Source organism: Carassius auratus, chromosome 5, assembly GCF_003368295.1.
Source record: "Carassius auratus strain Wakin chromosome 5, ASM336829v1, whole genome shotgun sequence".
NCBI classification, from domain to species: Eukaryota; Metazoa; Chordata; class Actinopteri; order Cypriniformes; family Cyprinidae; genus Carassius; species Carassius auratus.
Window position 1 is genome coordinate 22,150,418 of NC_039247.1, and position 21,256 is coordinate 22,171,673.

The 21,256-nt window shown below is 37.1% G+C and overlaps 1 protein-coding gene across 3 annotated transcripts in view; it reads left to right on the plus strand.

The window, feature by feature from the left end:
- Positions 1 to 21,256, plus strand: part of LOC113081311 (active breakpoint cluster region-related protein-like) — a 138,077-nt gene that overhangs the window by 49,337 nt on the left and 67,484 nt on the right. For 2 of the 3 annotated variants that reach the window (XM_026253393.1, XM_026253401.1), the window contains exons 2-3: positions 6,290 to 6,468; positions 16,781 to 16,879. In XM_026253393.1, coding sequence (XP_026109178.1) covers positions 6,290 to 6,468; positions 16,781 to 16,879 — 278 coding nt within the window. Of the gene's footprint in view, positions 1 to 6,289; positions 6,469 to 12,087; positions 12,448 to 16,780; positions 16,880 to 21,256 lie in introns of those variants that run through there. The other variant, XM_026253407.1, reaches the window with a different exon arrangement.

The following is a 21,256-nucleotide window of genomic DNA, read 5'->3' on the forward strand; positions in this document are numbered from 1 at the left end:
GATTTCTGAAGGATAATTTGAATCTGAAGACTGGAGTAATGGCTGTTAAATTCTGCTTAGCCATCGCAGGAATAAATTACATTTTAAAATATATTCAAATAGAAAATTGTTATTCTGTAATAATATTTTCACATTATTTTTGTTTTTACACAATATTGCTTGCATAGCTAGAAGTGTTTCCTGTCTCTCTTTACACAAAACCGTTTACCCATTTAAATGCAAAATGCAGTCGACACAGTGGTGTTCGGGCAGGTCATGTGATTAATGACACATGGTTTAATGTGTCCTCCTGAGTGTTTTATTTCAGTCTGTGAATTAAAGCAGAAATTTGCTGGCAGTTTGTGAGCACGGTGTGCAGGGTGTTAAATCATAAGTGAATAGTTGAATCTGTCAAGTAAACAAATGTATATTTTAAATATAGGCACTCTTGATAGATAGGAATTAAATAAATGTTTGAAAAAATACTTTGTTTTGCAAATAATCATTTTGATTGAGACTGGCTTATAAAGCCTTCATAATGATTTGTTCCCCTGAAAAAAAATTCTAGAAAATCCCTGATCTTTCCATATTTTCCTTGATCATGGTAAACATGCATGTATACTGCATGGCCTTTTTCGCTTTATTACTTAAATAGCAGATTATTTAGTAATGTCTCTGAAAGGGAGCATGGTGTGACACTAGGCAGATGTGTGCGTTTCATTTTATTCATCTCATGAAAGGCTCGGGCAGTAATCAGTGTTGACGTGGTGTGTTTTAACAGGGCAATGTAGTGGTAAGACAGCTCTTTCATGCAGCACAGCACAAAGACTGAACTGTTGACCTTTGCGACCGGGCCGGCTGCTATTATGGAAAGCAGGACAGTAAACAACTATTACAGGCCTTTTACTGTTAACGCCTAGTTGAATATTTCTCCTTGTCCACTTGGAACAATAGCTTAAAATCTAATTTGACAGATTCTGCTTATGTCTTGAGTGAAGGTAACCAGTTCAGAGAAAATCTGATACGTTTCAGTATATTAGATCCGTGCATTCGGTCTTAAAGTGACAGCTGCATAATTTACCTGCTGCTGTTCATGTTAATCAGACTAAAGAAAAAAAATCACTCACTGCTCTTGCCTGAGTAGATTTTTTGAAGCTTTAAAAAGTATTATATTCTATATTTTTATTTTATTTTTAATTTATACAGTGTAGATTATGCCGTTTTTTTTCATGATTACATCATTCAATTTTTGTAGTAGCCTATTTCTTACCTAAACACGGATTGACCTACCCGAAAATTTAAAGCGCCATTAACCAAATTTGTATTATATTATAGTTATTTGTGCTGTTGCTATTGTTATTTGTATATTTTTTCTCATTTTATTTACTTGTTTTTGATTATGTTTTATTAGTTAGCTAGTAGTTTTAGCTGTGATGATCAAAATTGGAATAGAGAATTGTGAAATTTTCCTGGTTACAAAATTTTGGGTTCTATTAAATTACAAGGACACATGGGTTTAAAGCAACAAAAACAATGTCGTTTTTTTTGGTAACACTTTATTTTAGAGTCACTTAAATAGTTGCTTAATAGCATGCATATAACTCGAACATTAGCCATTTATTAGTACTAATTAAGCACTTATCAATGCCTTATTCTACATCCCTAATCCAACCCAATACCTAAACTTAATGTGTTGCTGTCCATTTTGTCTGTTGAACTATAAAGCATTTTTTCATATTCAGCTCAGCCTCTTATTTACCTTGAATTGAATTTCCATATATTTTAATAAAACCATTTCAAAGGTTCCTGTTTGTTACATCCCCATGGTGCGTGTATTGTTCCTCTGATAAGATAAGTTGGAACGGTGTGGTGTGAACCTTGTAAAGTTTAGGATAGCGTTCACATGGCTTTCTTCTTTGAGGCTGTATGCGTCCTGCGATCCATCGTTTCACCTCAAAGTAAGACCGATAAAATGTGTGTTTAAGTGACAGGGTGTGTGTGTGTACTTGTGCTGTGCTTTTTTGTCTTAAAGTCTAAATTTTGGCAGTTGCATCCATTTGCATCCATCTTATCAGAGTATTTACTAGACTGAATGTCCTATGTAGTTTTGTCACGGTACCAAATTTTAGTATTCGGTGCCAATAACAGTGAAAATCCATGGTTCCCTGTAACTATTTCGGTACAAAGGAAACAACAAAACATGCTAATAAAAAAATTTGACTATACATTCATTTTCATTCGTCTAGACTTTGACACGTATAGTGCTCATGTTTATTCAACAAAGTCAAAGCCTTTTGTTTGTGGTGGTCAGTTTCGATATTTCCCAATGTATGGGAAACACTATGAAACCTACTTGAACTCTTTCATTTGACAACCCTCTACGCACACCTTTGCAATATAATCGCTATGGGCTAGTAAAATTTTTAGTTTACCCACTGATATACTATTTTACACACACACACACACACACACACACACACACACACACACACACACACACACACACACACACACACACGTGATTCCAATCAGCTTATCTTTGTAAAATGGCACAGCTTCTTAAATCTTAGCTTCTTAATCAGTCGCTCAAGCATTATATTATGGTATTAAGCACTATTTAATGATAGAACTTTAGTGATTTAGAACTAAAACATGATAACGATGTAAGAATCCATATTTGAAATTTTAACTGACCTTAAGACTGGTGGTATTGCTTAAGATATTTTTGGTCATTGAGGGTTTATCTAAAAAAAAAATAGTAATAGATCATATTAACTATTATTAAAAGATAATACTACTACTAATTCTACTACCATACTAACAATATACAATGTAATACGGATTGATGAGCTGCTGGAAATATTCATGATTTACCTGGGTCTTTAGTCTATTATTATCTCACTTCACCTCTTATCTGACAAGTCTTCGGGATTGAGACGTTCGTTCATAACGTGACAGCCCCCAACTTAACCAATTCAGTCTGAGCTGGAAAGAGAATTGATTAGTTCACCTTTCGATTGCTCAGGTTTTTCGTTCTTTTGTCACGTGATGTCACAGCATTGGATAGAGGAATTAATTTCCTTAGAAACGGGTGCATAGTTATATGTGTGAATTTCAGTCATGTTGGTTCTTTTCCATAACACTGAATGTAGTAACATAGATAATGAAGAGTTGGTTATAATTATCAAGTCTCTTTCCGGCTCAGACAGCATAGGTTTAGGGTATGGGGCTGTCACGTGATGAACGACTCAAACCCAAGGAACTAATCAATTCTCTTTCCGGCTCAGACTGCATTGGTTAAACCTTATGGGGCTGTCATGTGATGAACGAAGGTCTCAATCCCGAAGATCCGTAACAGGTGAACTAAATCCTCTATTTGAGCATTCATGACTGAACGAATCAATCCCCGAAATGACTTGTTTTTCCCGAGTCACATTAAAGATTCGTTCAAAATAGCTGTATCTGGTCTCTCTTTTTGAGAGCTTTTGACTCCGATACAGCACTGGCCGTTCCTCTCCTCTGACCAGCTGGGACAGGACCACACCCAGGCCTCTGTCTGCAAAAAAAGTGAGATAAAAATTAGGAGAGTGTAGGAGTGGCCCGCTGCTCAGGGCAGCCTTTATCTTGGTTAGGGCCTGTTGGCACAGCTCCGTCCACTAGACTGGGTCTGGTGCTTCATTTTTTAGTGAGATCAGTCAGTGGGCTAGTGAGCTCCAAATAACTAGGAATAAAGCTACTATAATACCCTGCCAGCCCCAGGAACTGTCTTACCTCCTTTTTGGTCTTGGGACTCGGGCAAGCCGCAATCACAGCATTCTCATCAATTTGGGGATGCAACTGCCCATGTCCCAAGAGGAAGCCCAGATACCGTACCTATACATGGGCAATTGCACATTTCCATGGGCTTGATGTGAGTCCATCCTACCTTAGCGATCTCAGGACAGTGCGCAGATGTTCCTTCCATGTGTCGCTGCCAATCATTACTGTGTATAATGATGTCGCCGAGACATTGTACGCGCTATGTGGCCAGAGAATCTTGTTCATGAGATGCTTAAAGGTGGCGTGACCCCAAACAAACCAAATGGAAGAGTATCAAATTGGTATAATCCAGATGGCAATGTGAAGGCTGTTTTTTGCTTAGATAATGGCAATAAGGGGATCTGCCAATTCCCTTTGGTTAAATCCAGTGTCGGGCTGATGACCATAGAGAAGCTCAAATGGGGAAAACCCTGTGGAGGCTTGTGAGACCTCCCGCACCACCAACAACAGGGGCTCAAGCCAGTTATACCAATTTTTGCTGTCCTCCTTCACAAACTTACGAACCATAAATTTTTACATGCAATTAAAACATTCAACCGCTGCTCCGTATCCTAGCCCTATCTCCCAGGAAGCACCTGCACACAAAACCCCCAATAATTGTCTAAACACTAGCCAATCTGTCCCCAAAATCAGCGGATGCCTAAGGTGGGAATTAACCACCACCTTCATTCTATGCGTTTTCCCCTGAAATGTAATAGTAACAGGCACTAAAGGGTAGTCCACCACATCCCCGTGCACACACCTCACCTTAACCTTGCGACTGGTGTCTTTGTAATGTTATATAGATATATAAGGGATTACCTATTGTGGACCAAATCTATATAAGACATGAAAGCAAGCATGATGGCAGTAACATTGGGGTTGTGAGTTCACATTAGCACTAAATGAATGTGACCTGCAGCAGTGAGCGCTCTGGTCAGCGCAGGTCATTTTGACCCGTCTGAGTGTGCTGTAGGAAAAAAGGATATGACTCATATTCAACCCACATTCAACCCATTTTTGTGCATCCCTTGTTATTTCCTTTGCTGTCTTAATGACTAACCACTTTGAGCACTTATTAATGTGTAAACAGGCTCACATGCATATACATCTACCAGTTAGATTATCTAACTGTAGTAAAAGATGAAAGTTGAAAAGAGATTACTTGAAATAAATAAAACAAACATTAATTTTACTGTACCTTATTGTATTTGATTTGCTTTGCTTCTTTGTGCATTGATTGACATACAGTATCACTTTGTGACTCACAATGTGTGTGTTTTCAAATGGAAAGGTTCACGGCATTGTTACCAAGTTGAGTCTGTTACTCTGCTGGTTATCATTGGTAGTCACGGTAACAACCATGGTGACAGACGAGCTGGCCCCGCCCCTCGGTTTGGGTTGTCAAGGAGGTCTTTTGTCTATGTGCCAGTCTCTGGCCATGTGGGAGTGTTTTCTTGACACAAACACACTGCGTCTCCCATTTTAATGAAGAAGCGTCTCCAGTGAATACTGTCAAACTCATAAACACTTTAACAGGACATTTTTGCTCCTCTTTGTGCTCTTAAAGTTTAGTTTAAGTATGATGTAATTGTATCATGTTGCTAATGTTGTAACATGTTGTGTCATGATGTTATCATGTTTAGCATGCTTCTGGAATATTTTAGCATTTTTCTACGAGTTGCTAGAATTTTTACCACAGAGCTAGCATATTTTAATACTAACATGTTTTAGCATACAGTATTAAGCAGGCGTTATTAGCATGTTTCATAACACTTTAGTATAGGGACCAATTCTCACTATTAACTAGTTGCTTATTAGCACGCCTATTATTAGTAGTTTTTTAGTACTTATAAAGCACATATACTGCATGACCATATTCTACATCCCTTATCCTACCCAATACTTAACAACTACCTTACTAAATATTAATAAACATCAAATTAGGAGTTTGATTCTAACTTAAATTCAAGTGAAAATGCATTAACTTTTGTTAATTCTATTGCGAAGCTGCGATTTTAGTCTAGTCATTTAGTGAAGCAATTATTTATTTGTGTAACTAAGTAATGGATGGTTGTACACTAGAAAGTTCAAATGTTCTGCTCCTCTGCTGGTTTCTGCTTTAGATCTTTAATATTGGCAGAACTTTGATAAATTACTTTCTTACCCACTGCATGGTCAGCCACATCAGCTGGTGTAATACTGCATTACAGCATCTTAAAGATGTCCACTTATATCCCGCTACCTCTTCCCACCATGTCCTACAGACCTGGTCAATCATATCCTGGGTTTCCGACCTCTTCTCTATTTGCTGATTGACTATGAAACACACTCCATGTTTGGCACAGACCATTTGTGGATTGATTGTTCTCAAGAATGTAAACACTGTGTAGCACTTTCAACATTGCATTACCCTGTGGAGTTTGAGGCAGGACTGCATGTTTTCTCACAGTGGAACATGGGGAAGTGTTTGGGAAACCCTTATCTTACACTCCTCTGTTTTTCCCCCCAGACTTCAACTACAACACTGATGGCTATGAGGGAGATGCTGCAGAGGACAGGAAGTCTCAGGATGGCTCAGAGACCATGCCATTCATCGACGAGTCGCCCACCATGTCCCCTCACCTCTGCGCACGGGGACAGGATGGAGAGGCCATCTCACCCACGCCACCAGAAGGGCTACTGTTGGGGGTACGACTGCATGTTTGAGTGTTTGTGTGTCTGCTTTGAATTAGAAGAAACAGTCATTAAGTGGTCAGTTAACATGCTGCAGGTAAACATATCTTTGGAGCCTTAAGTATATATATATATATATATATATATATATATATATATATATATAGGTAATTCTTCAGAATGGAAGTAAGTTAAGTTAAAGTCAGTTACTGGTTTAGAATAACATAAAGGTGAATAAATGATGACAGAATGTTAATTTTGGGTGAATTATTGCTTTAAGTCCACGTATCGACCAAAGAGTTTTTTTTTTCCCTGAGGCTAACATATTTTACGTTTTTTAAATGCCAGGCCGAACGTCTTTTTCACAATGCACACTGTGCGCTTGGGTGTTTTTTTTTCCCTCTGTGCCGAGAGAATGTTTAACTTTGGGTAAAATGCAGATCTCATCACTATCACTTTTTAGGGGTGGGGCAAACACCTCTGATCAACTGTCACATCCTCCTTGTACTATGGCTCAACAACAGTGGAGGAGAAGATAATATTGCTTGTCTCGGAGTAATATATGTGATACCTTGACTACTACGAATATTAATATGAAAAATAATGCTTGCAATATTTCATTCCCGATGTGTCTGCCACATTACTTCTGCCAGTATTCAGTAGCATAGCAACCAAAGCATCTTAGCTGAAAAAACACTCACAGCTAGGGTTTTCAGCAGAGCACCTGTCGTTTTTTTTAGCTGGACACAGCCTCGGCCTAAGAGTGATGGATTGTCTGTAGTGTTTTGAGATTATATAATACACAAAGAATATGAAAATGACAAAAACACTATTTTTAGGATTAGTTTTATAGCGTGTCACAGCCATGGTGTGTAAATGTGTGGGATCTGTTGTCGTGTCAATATATTATGTTAGGCAGTTGTGGCCTATTGGTTAGAGAGTCTCAGAGAGTCACGTGTCCAGCAGGAATTGTTGGTGGTTGGAGTGAATAACCAGCGCTCTCTTCCACCCTCAATAACACGACTGAGGTGAGACCGTTGAGCAAGGCACCGAGCCCACAACTGCTCCCCAGGCGCCACAACAATATGGCAGTCCGACTCGCGTGTGTGTTCACGTGTGTGTGTGCACAGAAAACTGAGTATGGCTCACCATATTTGATCTCACGTCACTTCACTTTTTATTTTATCTTAATGGCGGTCACAGAGAACATTGTGACACAATTCACCTTTAATCTGAGAGCATTGATTCCTCACAGACCATGAGATTGCAGTGGGCCAAGGAGGTCTAAGGAACTTCAGTGTGTCTTATTGCCAGCTTTTGTTGTAAATGTCAGCATCACTCTCTTCATGGCTTTCACTTTCACATGGGTGTGCTTCATTGACATGACAAATAACAGTGTGGTTGTTTTGCCAAATCCCTTTCATAGCTGTAGGCAATGAAATAAACGCTCTGCTGAGTCCATTCTCACCTGGTGTGTCTCAGAATACTGAGTATAATGCAGTGCCCTAATGCCAAAACAATATGAAGCCCTGGTGCTTTCCTGTGGAAAAGTAACATGTGCAGATAAAAATGAAATAATTGCGCAAATAATTTGGACTCTGAAATCTGTAAGAATGTCATTGCATTAGATCAGGGTTTCTTGGTTTCATGAGGGAGCTTTAGGGTTTTCGAGAGTTCTATCATAATAAATGTAAAATTAAAATAAATCATTTGGAAATAAAAAAACATGACAAAATGATGACATTTTTTATATTTGATTTTACCTGCATGTCATGTGATCATTAAGCAATATCAGAGAACCATGAATGTTTTTGAAAGACTGAAATATAACTTAAAATCTCATGAGATAAACCAGGGCTTGGCTTACAAAAATATTTACATAATGAAAACAATAATAAAATACCAAACTGACTGTCATTCATTTTACAGAAAGAAATCACAAGCACAATTTCCAGTCAAAAATGTAATATTGAAATGGCAAGTAATAATTATTTCTATAAATTAAAGTGTCATGACGCATCTCATAATCCTGTAATGATGAGTATATTTGGGCATTTATAATGTGCAGTTCAGATATTAAATTGACATTGAGGTGTTCGTGTTTGTCACATGTTTGCACCCATTATGAACATGCATGACTGTTTCCATTGTGTGACACAGATAATTAGTGTTAAGATGTTGACATTGATAGTGATGTGTGTGTGGCCAGGATCAAGCTTTTAAAACCGCATCCCCATCTAGTGGAAGAGCAGACGAAGTGCTTCCTCACAGTGTTTGTGCTGTTGTAGTTCTGCTCCATTACCAAAGGCTGTGTCAGGAAACTGAATTATATATATTGTATGCAAAGGTATAGGAAGACATTAAGGCATAAATGAGATAACTGCATTAACTATTAAGAGATCTCCTAGACAATCTTCAATAGGCCACATAGTTTGTGTATGCATTGTTCCACTCCACTATGATATCCCACAATCCCGTGCATAAAAATGGGCTTTGATGTCAGCTAAAGGAAGTAATTTTTTGTGTGATTTAATTCTGCTGAGGAATAAGCATTACAAGTCACTAAATGTTCATGTTTGTATCTAAAACTTGATTTTGTTTTGGATCATTCCACTTCATGGCGCCTTCAGAAAGTGAAGGCATCTATTAAGTTATTAACTGTCTGGGCAGCCAACATATGGAGAAGCACACAGACAGTTTGCTCATGAGAAATGCGGTGTGTTTTTTCTGCCGCCTCTGGCCTATATAGAGTTTCTCAGAGGGTCTGTTTGTGTGGGCAGCGCTGAGGAGCCCTGATCTAACCACTGCACAGAGACCATATATCACCTCCTCTGACATCAGTGCTGTTCTTACGGAGCAGAGGCCTTTCAGCTCTTCACTCGCCTCACTACAGCAAATGAATGAGACCTCGACTGGCATTTTATTTATATCAGTTCCCATTGTTGGTTAATGTTGTGTCAGTCAGTGTATTGAAGTTCTGTAAGAAAAAGAGAAGCCCAGAACACTAAACTATTATGCCATCATTTGCTGTGGTGCTTGATTCTAGTTCCTCTTTTGAGCCGTAGATGAGCATCTTCAGGGATTCCTCACTGACTTCTATGTACACTCCAAAAAAGGATTCGGGGGACCTGTTACTGCAACTTAAAACAATGCCAGTAAATCACTTGTATATGTGACTAAATCTTCACTCTGACTAAATGATGTCTAACATTAGCCATTGACTAATAAATTCTCCGATTTAACTCGCCAGTGTGTGAGTTGGAAGCCAAGTATAGGTTGGACACAGATATATTGTCACCCACCGAACACTCTGAATGAGCTCTTGAGAGTTTCGCTTTCCATCAAGAGATCTGTGCTATTTTTCAGTGCATCTCAATGGACCTGTATTTGACGTACCGTAAACTCTAGTGTGAAAGTGCACGACTAGCTGTCACTGCTGAGAACTTCTCACACAGGCACAAAGAGAGAGAGAGAGAGAGAGTCTTACACACCATGCAGAATTGACACAATATGCTTTGTTGTAAATGTTGTAAAAAAAAAATCCTGTCAAAATAATGAAATTTATTTGGAATTATTTTATGAACCACCATTAGATACTCTCAGTTTCTCTGGTTGTGGGGGCGGAACAAATGCATAAATACCAATCTCATTGGCTGACGATTACCTATTGTCACCCCTGTTTTAATTTCAGCAAATTGGTTTGAGCAAATGCAGACATGGTTAATATTCATGAACCCAGCAGCTCATTAATCCTTATCCTTAATGCGTTTTATATTGGTATTAGTAGAATATATTATTATTGTTATTATTATTAATATTATTAATTATTTTTGTTAGTTACAACATCCCCATCCCCCCCCCCCACACACACATAAACACACACTTTTTTTTTTTTTTTTTTTTTACAGAAACACTGAATGACCATTAAAATCTTAAGAACCCCCACCGGTCCCAAGTCCAGTTATAATGACTAATATGCATTCATACATGGTTACCAAGGTTTAATTCTAATTACTAACGTTCTATCATTAAACAATGGTTGATTATCATAATATCATATTATAATGCTTGACTGACATTTTAAGAGTGTACTTTCAGATATTTAAAAAGCTGTGCCATTTTACAAACATAAGCTTTTTATATATATTAAACAAAATTATGTCATTCTGGTGAGCGAACAAAAAATAATAGAGCTTGACAAAATAAATGTCACTTTTGCTTGGGTGTGATCAGTCAGAAGTATGGGTGGAGCTGTTTGGTTAACCAGACTTTGATCTCAGTCTCACACACTTTTTTAGCTTTATTAAATGATTGAATCTATAAAACCAGCTTACCTTAAAACATATCATGAAGAGTTGATGACTGTAATGTGTTTTGAGAGTGTATTTCAATGATGTGTGGAGTTTCATTACTTGGAGTACAGGAGAGCTTTACATCTGGTAGAGGAGGGTTTGTCCGCCTTGTCTGATCCAGGGAACCCCCTAAAATAATAAATGCCAGCAATTTCTTGGTACCATACACTACCAACCTGCACAGAAAGAAAGAAAGAGAGAAAGAAAGTAACACATTCTGTTCATCAAAATTCTGAAAAAAAGTATTACAGTTCCTTTCAAAAATATTAAACAGCACAACTCTTTTCAACCTTGATAATAATGATAATAATAATAATAATAATAATAATACATCTTGAGTAGCAGTTCTAAAGGATCACGTGACACTGAAGACTGGAGTAAAAATTCAGCTTTGCCATCACTGGAATAAATTACATTTCCAAATATATTAAAATTGAAAACCGTTGTTGTAATAATATTTCACAATATTATCCAGCCCGACTGAGCAAAATTCTTTTCCAGATGACAGAATAATAACTGAACAACACAAATGATCATGTTTAAAAGTTGACATACCGTTGATTCTTAATACTGGTGCTCCATGAATGATTCATACTAGTCTGCGAGTTATTTGACTGATAAAACAAAAATAGACCTAAATACATGAAACTGTTATCATTTATATAATTTAATTGACCATTTAACATTCAATTAATCCACCAATGAATTTACTCTTAAGAAATTAAGTCACTGTATTACATAAATCAGTGCTTTTTTTGTCTTGAGTAAAGTAACTGACTAATAAAAGTGTGTAGCTAGCTTTTTTTTAGTTAAAAAAGTGTATCTTTTGGGTATTTGAAGTGCACTTTGTGTTTGAATTTTCAGTGTAAACACACTGTTTGCTCTAAAAAATGGCATGGAATAATTCATAAATATGTAAAGTGCATGTACATTTTATTAGCTAAAATTAGTAATCTAGTGCATTACAGCAAATTTGTGATTGTTGGTCACTGTGCCCAGATTTGGGGTGTATTACTGTTTTTGTTTTACTGTGTGAAGACCTTGAAAACCACTGTCTTAATGATCGAACCTGCTTTTAAACTCATTCAGTTTTAAATCCCTTTTATAGTACTTAAACAACCAGAGCAAGAAACTTAGAAAGAGACCTGTTAAGGCCAGAAAGGAAAATGGTGGACAGTCAGTGCGGCCGGAATTGACACACACCAGGAAGACAGAAGCGCGCTCACTCAGGGGGCGGGACGCCAGCAGCTCAAGCCTGTGTGTGTGTGTGCGCGCGCGCAGAGGCGGGCCTTTTGAGGTTGAAGTGTGTATACGAGAGAGAGGAAGCAAGTGGCTGTTTCTGTGTTTGTGCGAGACGGAGAACACGTTACCGTCCCAGAAAGAAAGAAAGAAAGAAATCCTCGCTAAACAGAAGAGGTAGATTTCCAGCAGAGGCACCAATGTGTCACAGGCGGCTGGTCAAAACTTGAACGGAAGGACAGCAGCGAGTGAAACGGAGGGAGAGGAGAGAGAGGGGTCGGCCGTCAGCATGGAGGAGGATGAAGAGGAGGTGTTGGGTCTTCTGGACAGAGTTCTGGAGGATGAAGATTTGTTTGACAGTGAGCTGGACTTGGACTGTCCGTTCACACCAGCGGACTTCAAGGTGAGAGAGAGTCGGGCCGAGAACACTTCTCTCTTCCTCTGCTGGCTTGCTGACAGAGGTTTCAGTGGTTAAAAATAGTGAGGTGGAAACTATTAAACAGTTTTGCGATGTGGCGTTAGTGTTTGTTCGGTTTGCTGAGTGAGTGTGACTTTTGTGCTTTGTACCAGTCATAAATGTAGCAACTGTGACCAGTCATAAATGTAGCAACTGTGAGTCTGTAAACGGACTCTTAATGGTCTTTATCCTGCTCCTACACACTCGGCGAGACACATCATTCAGACAAGTAGGGATGCACGATACATATCTAGAATATATTTAATGCGCATCTGTTCTGTAGTTCTGTAATGAGCGGTGAATCTCTACGAACAACGGCTCTGTGTAGTAAATGCTGCTCCAGGTGAAATCACGCACGTGTAGCGATTGACAGCTGATTACAGAACCGGCTTTACTGACAAGATGTGCATTAAATATCAGCCGGTATTTATCGTGCATCTTTACAGATAAGGACAAAAACCAGGCCAGTTTTTACACACATACAGCCAGTAATTCACCAACTGTTGCTGTGATTTTGACTTTTTGGAGTTGCATCTGACATATGTTAGATTTGGGATGTTTAGCATATCTAAAAGAATATGAAGAAGTCACCATGCTGACTTGGACTCCACCAGCAATGACTTCACATTCTCTTAAAGGGGCAGTTACCCTGAAGTGAAGATTCTTCTTTATTTATTATCAGTTATTTATTCACCTTCATGTCGTTCCAAACCTATATGACTGGCTTTCTTTTTGGAAGTTGTATGGAATAAAGCATTGATGAACATGCTTTATTTGCTCCAAAACCTCTCCATTTGTTTTTCATGTAATGAAGAACTTCATGTGTGCTTTTAATGACATTTCAATCATTGGGTAGGCTAAAGCATGATGCATTGGGTGCACGGTCACAGATTTTGTGTAACGCTGTGCTTCTAAACAGACTTTAAAACTCATCTGAGCTTGAGTTACTATTGTCCATGTACACAAAAGATGGAAAAAGAATGGTGCTGAAAAGAAAAAAGACAGTTGAGCTGACCGTTTTCTATTTAGACTTTGACAAGAACCTGTGACTGGTCAGAAGATCTCAAAGATCCACCCCTTGATAATTTGGTGTATCTATGAATCTATGCCAGTATCTGTCTGTCTTCACCTATACACAAAAGAGTTTAAGATTTACTTATTGGTCTAAGAGCCAAAAAGACTGAATTTATTAAAAATACAATTAAAACAGTAATATTTTAAAATATAATTACAACTTAAAAATACATTCCATTTTAATAGTTTTACAATGTAATTTATTCCTGTAATAGTCTTCAATGTCACATGATCCTTCAGAAATCTGCTCAAGAAACATTTCCCATTAACAGTTGAAAATAGGTGTGCTGCTTAATATTTTTGTGGGAACCATGATATTTTTTTTTCAGCATAAATCAAAGTTAGTTGCAATATAAATATTTGTAATATTAGAAATGTCTTAAAAGTATTATTTAAAAAATGAATTTCAGGACATCTTGCAAACTCAAACCTGTATAAACCATATGAGCGCCACAGTTCTGACCACTCAGATATTTTGATGTTTAGTCGAAAACATGATTTTGGCTCAGATGAAAATGCATATACTTGCATATACTTTGACAACCATTTTCTGTTTTCACAGGGAAAATAAGTGTCTCTTTAAATTGTTTTCTGAACGGAAACTTTTCCAGACTCACTTCAGTCCAACGCGGATATTCGTTAATAGTGACTCACATAGAACAAATAAAAGCTATTTTAGGTACAGAAATGTGTTTTTAAAAATACATTGTCCGTATAGAAAGTCTAGAAAACATTTTCAGTCTCAGTAACTTCCTCTTCTGTCCTGTTTGCCCTTTCTCGATCCCTCAACACTGACTTTGTTTTTATATTATCGTCCTGTGTCGTTATTCCTTATCAATATCTTATCACTATCAGCACTGGGCGTTGAACTAGAAGTCACAGCTATTCATTAAATAAAAGCCTGTGACACTCCGAGTCTGCAACTCAACACACATTACTTCAAATAGCTCTCATTGGAAATAAATGAAAATTTTATCAGGTTCATAGGCATCTCAAAAAAGGAAAAGTCTGATGCAATGGCATTAAGGGGCCCAAATATGTATTTAAGGGCTACCCAATAATGGATATTTTGTCATCATTTACTCACCCTGATGTGGTATGACATTCTTCTGTGACCAAAACCATTTGGTAACCAACATTATTCAAAATGTAAAGTTTCTATATATATATATATATATATATTGTTTTCCACAGAAGAAAGTAAGTCATACAGGTTTGGACTGACATGAGAGTGAATAATTAATGAATGTAATAAAGTCATATTTTACCCAAAAAGAAAGAAAGGGTTTTTCCAGAACATGCTTCAAAATTAATTCCTTTTTTTATTCTTACCATAAGTTCTTAATGCACCTATCAGTGTTTGACTTTAGTCAGTGTAATCTGAATTTTTTGCATTTTTTCCCCCTTGCCGAGTGTCACAGAATAAATCCACTAGTGCTCAGGACAAAGGAGTGTTTGTTAAGGAATTAGAAGGGCAATGGCAGCCGGGTATATCTGGCTGCTCTCTTCAGATGTAGTTAGTCATAAGGGTGGTACTTCCTGTCTTTTCATAGAACTGCTGTTTATTCCTTCATGTAATCAACTTTCATGAGTTTTTTTTTTAACAAACCTAGTCATGTATTGATTAATTCTCATATATTTGTGGTGCTTTTGGTGGACAAACTGGTGGGAGAATTTACACTTACAGACATTGTTCTAAAAAAGTTATTAATTCATAAAAAAGTCATGTAATAAAGCAAGAGCTGCTGCAAATGGAAAGTTGAAAGGGAGGGACTTGATTAAATGCTTATTTCGAGCTTAAAAACATTGAAGCAGACATTTGAAAGGCGGATTACATTTAAAGGCTCCTTAACTACTTCTGTTTCACTCAGATTTAATCATGTGTTTGTTCAAATGGCTGGGCTTAGAAAGCCTGTCTGTGCCATTGTTTGAACACACAGTTTGAACTCTGTACCTGGATGGGTGAATTCACAGGGTGTGCCTGTACCTGAGCTATTTCACACCAGATAGAGAAAGAAAGATTGTACTTTAAAACAGAACACAGGATTTTATTATCTACAGGTGGTGCTTATTAGCTGAAGCATATTTCTCAACTGATTTTCTCCTGTCTTGTTATTAAGAGAAAGTTCATTCAGAAACAAAACTTGTCTTCTCAACTTCATGTCATTTAAAAACTTGTCATGTGGAAGTCTGAAAACAAGTTTTGGAAAAATTCCACTCTTGTTGCTTCTGCAAAATTAGAAAAGCACTATAAGAGTATCAAAAAAGTAGTCCAAATTACTTACAGCACTTTTTTTTTTTTTTTACAAATCTTGTGCATGATAGTAGCTGGCATTTAAATTATTTATTATAAATCTTGACATCTCTGGTCTATTGGTGGGGTCAGAAAAAGTCCACTGTAAATAGTTCAGTGATGTATGAAGCACAGCTCATACAACAGTCACTTTGAACAGGAGTGAAAACTACATGGGGAACTTTTTCACCCTCGCCCACAACTTCAGATTTCTATTGAAATGGCTTGATTTCAACAACAATATTTTGCTTAACAGTGGTTAATGTGACTGAACAGGATATTTTTTTTTATTAAAAATACACTGTTTGTGCTCCACAGAAGCAAGAAGTTTTGGAATGACGAGTGATTTAATTTTTATTGAATTGTAGTTTTTGGGTGAACTATTTTGCTTTGGGTGTACAGCAATACACAGTGAAGTGCTATATAAGCGCTCCATTCATTCATTCATTCATTCATTCATTATTTAACTCTTTCCCCACCAGCGTTTTTAAAGAACTGGTCACTGTCAGCATCTTCAAAAATTTTATGGCCCAAAGAATATTGTTGTCTGAATGTCAGAATATGCAACATATTAAAATAAAGAACAGAGCCTATGCTTAAAAAAAAAAAATCTAATTTATTAACAACACTTGAATGTGGGTTCTTTTCATAAAAAAGAGCATTTTGAACAAAAAGCTGAGAATATTGTGGTTTTGTCAGAGACCACATTTTGCTCAGATTCAGAACAATGCTCAAAACGTAGATGCGTTTAATCTGGTCCATCAACACATCGAAAGCTTGCATAGTAACAACTTCCTGTGTCATTTCATTCAGCAATGTTAGGCCGTTTTGATTTATATGCTGTTAAAATGAGGTAATTCATGTCTTCAGATTCACTGATTCTTCTGTATTGTATGCGATTATGTGTTTCAGGGAGACACAGAAAAAGGTCTGGAGATGAAGAAACTGGTTCTGTCCGGTTTCCTGGCCAGTGAGGAGATCTATATTAACCAGCTGGAGGCGTTGCTGCTGGTGAGTCCCACTGACACACATGCTGTCACTCACACTTCATGAGAAACCTGCTCTGTGTGACACTAGGTGTGGAGTGTTTTAAAGCTGATCATCAGTGTTCTGGGTAAAGGGGCTTTTACTTTATTTTATACTTCACTACTTTAAGACTTTGTCGAAATAACCCCAGTTATGTTTGGCTATCAGTGCTCGTTTAAAATAAGCTTACTCTTTCATAAGAATTAAAATTTTTAATTTATTTAATAAGAGCTTAGAGTGCAGCGTAAAGGGCATGCATACACTGAGCCAATCAGGAAGCAGCATTTCTGAATTCTGAAATATAATGTCTACCAGTACTTTTGTTCCTCTGCTGTTTGAACTTGTCATTTCTGGTCAGTCTTTTTTGATCTGCTGTTCAGAGCATTCATTCTGTGCTATAACATACCACAGCAGTCAAAAGTTTATTTCGTTGTGCCAGTATTATCTAGCTTTGCCGTTATTTCTAATCACAGTCTAATGAAAGCTGAACCAACATGGGATTTCTAGAGCATTCATTGAGATTTATAAGCGGGGATGCAGAGCAAAAATAACCCCCTGAGATGAAAAAAGGCTTCCTCTCTCCAGGAATTAAACAGAACAAACTAGCAACCAGTACACATGCACACAAACCTTCAAATCCACAGGGAGTGGTTTTGTTTACTGTGTTAATTGTGTTGGACACTCTGTGCCACTTGCTGTTACAGTCTTTAAGGAACACCTGGATATTTCCTGTCTCCGTTTACTCCGTTTAAGTAAACCTGCTGATGAGTTAGGTTAAAGCAGACCCGGATGTTTATGTACTTCTGCTCTCTGCTGCACACTTCCTGTCCAAACATTACTCAGCACTTTGGACTTCAAAGCAAATGGCTTCCTATACTGTGACAGAGGAGATACATAAATGAGCAAGCACACTTTTATTCATGTTCTTTTTTTTTTTTTTGCTAGAGAGCACTGCACATGGCGCTGTGCTTATTCCTTGCTATTGGTGTTTGCTATTTGGAATAATTCATCAAAACTATGAAATAACACATGGATGTATGGACATAATCAGGGTTTCTGTGGGTCTAAGAAGGGTCTTAAAGATTCTTAAAGGGGTCATATGATGCTATTTCAAGTTTTCCTTTCTCTTTCTCAGAAATGAGTTGTTATGTTGTATTCCAGAACAGTTCATACCGAATATTTGTGTGTGTGCAACGCATTTTATAATAGGGTTGGGTACCGAAACCCGGTGCTAATATGGCACCGGTACCTATGGAACCGGTATGCACCAAACCGAAACAGAACGCAGATTTCGGTGCCTCTTAAATGCCTGAGCGATCGATTGAAATATCTATCCTGGTTCGACGAAATGTACACAAGTAACATGGGCGTCGCTTGGTTTTTTTTAGCGGGGCTATAGCATTTAGTTCCATAAACTGTACATAAATTTGCGATCGCCTCATAGTCAGTCGACAGACCGGTCTCCTCTCAGTCTTTCAGGACACAAGGTGTGTGTTTATCGATAGATTGTTAAAATATCCGTATCTGTGCAGTTCTTTGTCTTAAATACAGTTTACAAAAGGTCACGAGGGAGCAATCGGTTTCTCATCTACTGTAAAGTTTTCACTGCGTTCACCGCTCATCACCCCACAGCTGTTTCCTCCAGCGTTAAAAATGACCCCTTAACACATATGAACGCATACTTTAAATACACTTATTTAAATATACTTAATTATACTTTATACATGCACTGCTGTGCAGAAGTCTTGGTCTTATTTAGTCTGTTGTCAGACAACAATCTCACTAGATTATTGAAATGAATGGCAAAATTAATGTTTGGAAATGTAAACTGATGTTTCCTACTGACATTCTACAGCAAAAGATATAAATAACTCGTTAAAACCTTTTTTTTTTAGGTGAAAATACTAATTTGACGAAGACTTAACAAACGACATTGTTGCTACTTTATAAAGACTGAGCATAAAGTAATTCACTGTATCAACTGATTAAAGACAGTGACAGACAGCACTCATCTTGACTAAATATAAGAGAAATTGACAGAGATACAGTAGAAACAGTGTGTTTTTGTATTAAACAATGACCCAGATCATGAAATACATTTATTAGCCTTAGAGTAAGGGATGCACAACTTGAGAAATGAGAGCATCAAAGGAGTGTGTGAAAGCTATGGATTTATTTTAAATATTTGTAATGTTCTTTAATGTTATCCATAGTTTTTGTGGCTCTTTTTTTTTTTTTTTTAAGTATCGGTTCTTGCACCATTTAGGTTTAAAAAGTTTTTAAAAGTATCGAAATGGCACCGGTATCGAAAAAAAGCCCAAGCGATAGCCAACCCTATTTACGAAGGACTGTTTCCTGGGACAGTAGACTACAATGCCGGCTGAGTCACAGTCTTTAAGTACGTTTACATATTTAAAGAATTTGCCGCTGACGATTCAAACACGAGTTTTGAGCAGTGTAGAGTAGCGCTTATTGTTTGTCGTTTCTCCGATCACAAATGCAGACGTGGTTTTATGTTTACATGGCATGATGAAACGCAACATCTAAAAGACAGCATAAGTCATTATAATCAGTAATTATGTCCCCACTGGATGAAACAAATGCATTGTCTGTAATGTAATGGGTTTTATTGGTTTTGTCTTGTTGCGCCAGGAGACGGCATCACAGTATGTTAAGGAGCTTAACATTTGAGGTATTCAGCCAATCACGATGCACTGGATAGCTGGCCAATCAAGTCACACCTCGCTTTAATGTGCATTATGTGGAAAATGTGGGGTTTTTTTAACCTTAAACCGCATAAACACATTTCATTACACTAAATACTCAAAATAATGTTGTTTTAGCAACTTCATATGGCCCCTTTAATTCGCTCTTCCAAAAAAGTCTTAAATTGGAGCAGAACATTTTTTATTTATGAAGTCTCTGCTGTCTATTTGCTGCTTCAGATAAACTGTAACCAAAACATTTTTCTTCAAATGGTCCAAGAGATGCTGCTTCAGCAGAAGTCGATGATTTTAGTCCTTTTTTTCCTTGTGCTGTTTTACTTAAACATTACTAATTTGTCCTAAAGCTCTTCGGTGAGAGACATGTGAAATCAAAACTGGTGTTGTTTGTGGCTTTTAGTGGTATCAGTTCTGGTCCGTGTATATGATCGTGTACTCCTAAAAATCACTGTTGAATTTTTTGATTATACACTTTATATATTTGAGGGAGATTAGTGTGGATTTTTTATGTTTTTGAAAGAAAGTAACACTTTTGTTTATTGACACTTATCAATTTTATTAAATTGATCCAAAGTAAAGATATTTATAACGTTACAAAATATTTCTATTTCTCTTTATATTTATATAGATTTATATTTTAGATTTACATTTTCTATTTTTAGAAAATTTATAATTAACAAAAGAATCCTTAATTAAAATAAAAAATGAGATGTTTCTTGTGCAGCAAATTTGTGTATTCGAATGATTTCTGAAGGATCATGTGACACTGAAGGCTGTAACATGGCTGCTGAAAATTCAGCTTTGCCTTCACAGGAGTAAATTTAAAATGAAATAAATTCCAACATGGAAAACACTTCTCCCTAAAACACCTGCATATGATGCATATTAACAAGCTACAAATCATCAAGGTTTGTGACTGTGACATGACATAAATGTTTTTTGGGTGACTTGTGAAGCGGACCACCCAAACTTCCTGCTTTATAATTAAAAATACATCAATGCATGGAAATCTAACTGCACTCATCAAGCAGTTTCATGATGCAGAGGAGAGCAACTTACAATGAGTCATGCTGATCTGAAAATAACTGTCCTGCACTTAAACACAGTTTTATCAGCCCTGTAGAGAGAAATGAAGGCCAACACACATGAAATCTTTCTTCTACTACTTGAGTATTGCATGGGTTTTGGCTGAACTAAATGCATTGAAAAGGAATGAATCATTTTCAAATCAATTCAGTTTAAATCACCTCAGTTGTTGTTGCTATATGCAGTTGTTTGAGGGTATAAAGTGCATGAGATGCAACAGTTACAGTAACATTATCATGATCAGGAGTCACATAGCCAAACCACATGTATTTTCATGTTTAACCTCAGCCATATATCACTAAATTGAAAGGCTTTGAGTATGGTAATAGGGCTGTGCAATTAAGCGATTGATTTAAATTTTGGCCTCCAACAATTATGAAAATACAATAATTGAGAAAGGATTAAGCACAGTAAACGATTATTGCACCCCATTCCGGACCCTTTTTCAGCATTGCGCTTCCTCCATAAAAGCCCAGTTTCCCATGCAAATTAGTAAAATCATGTAACGTGACATTTTCAAAATGGGGCGTTCTTGATTTATCGAAGTATATTT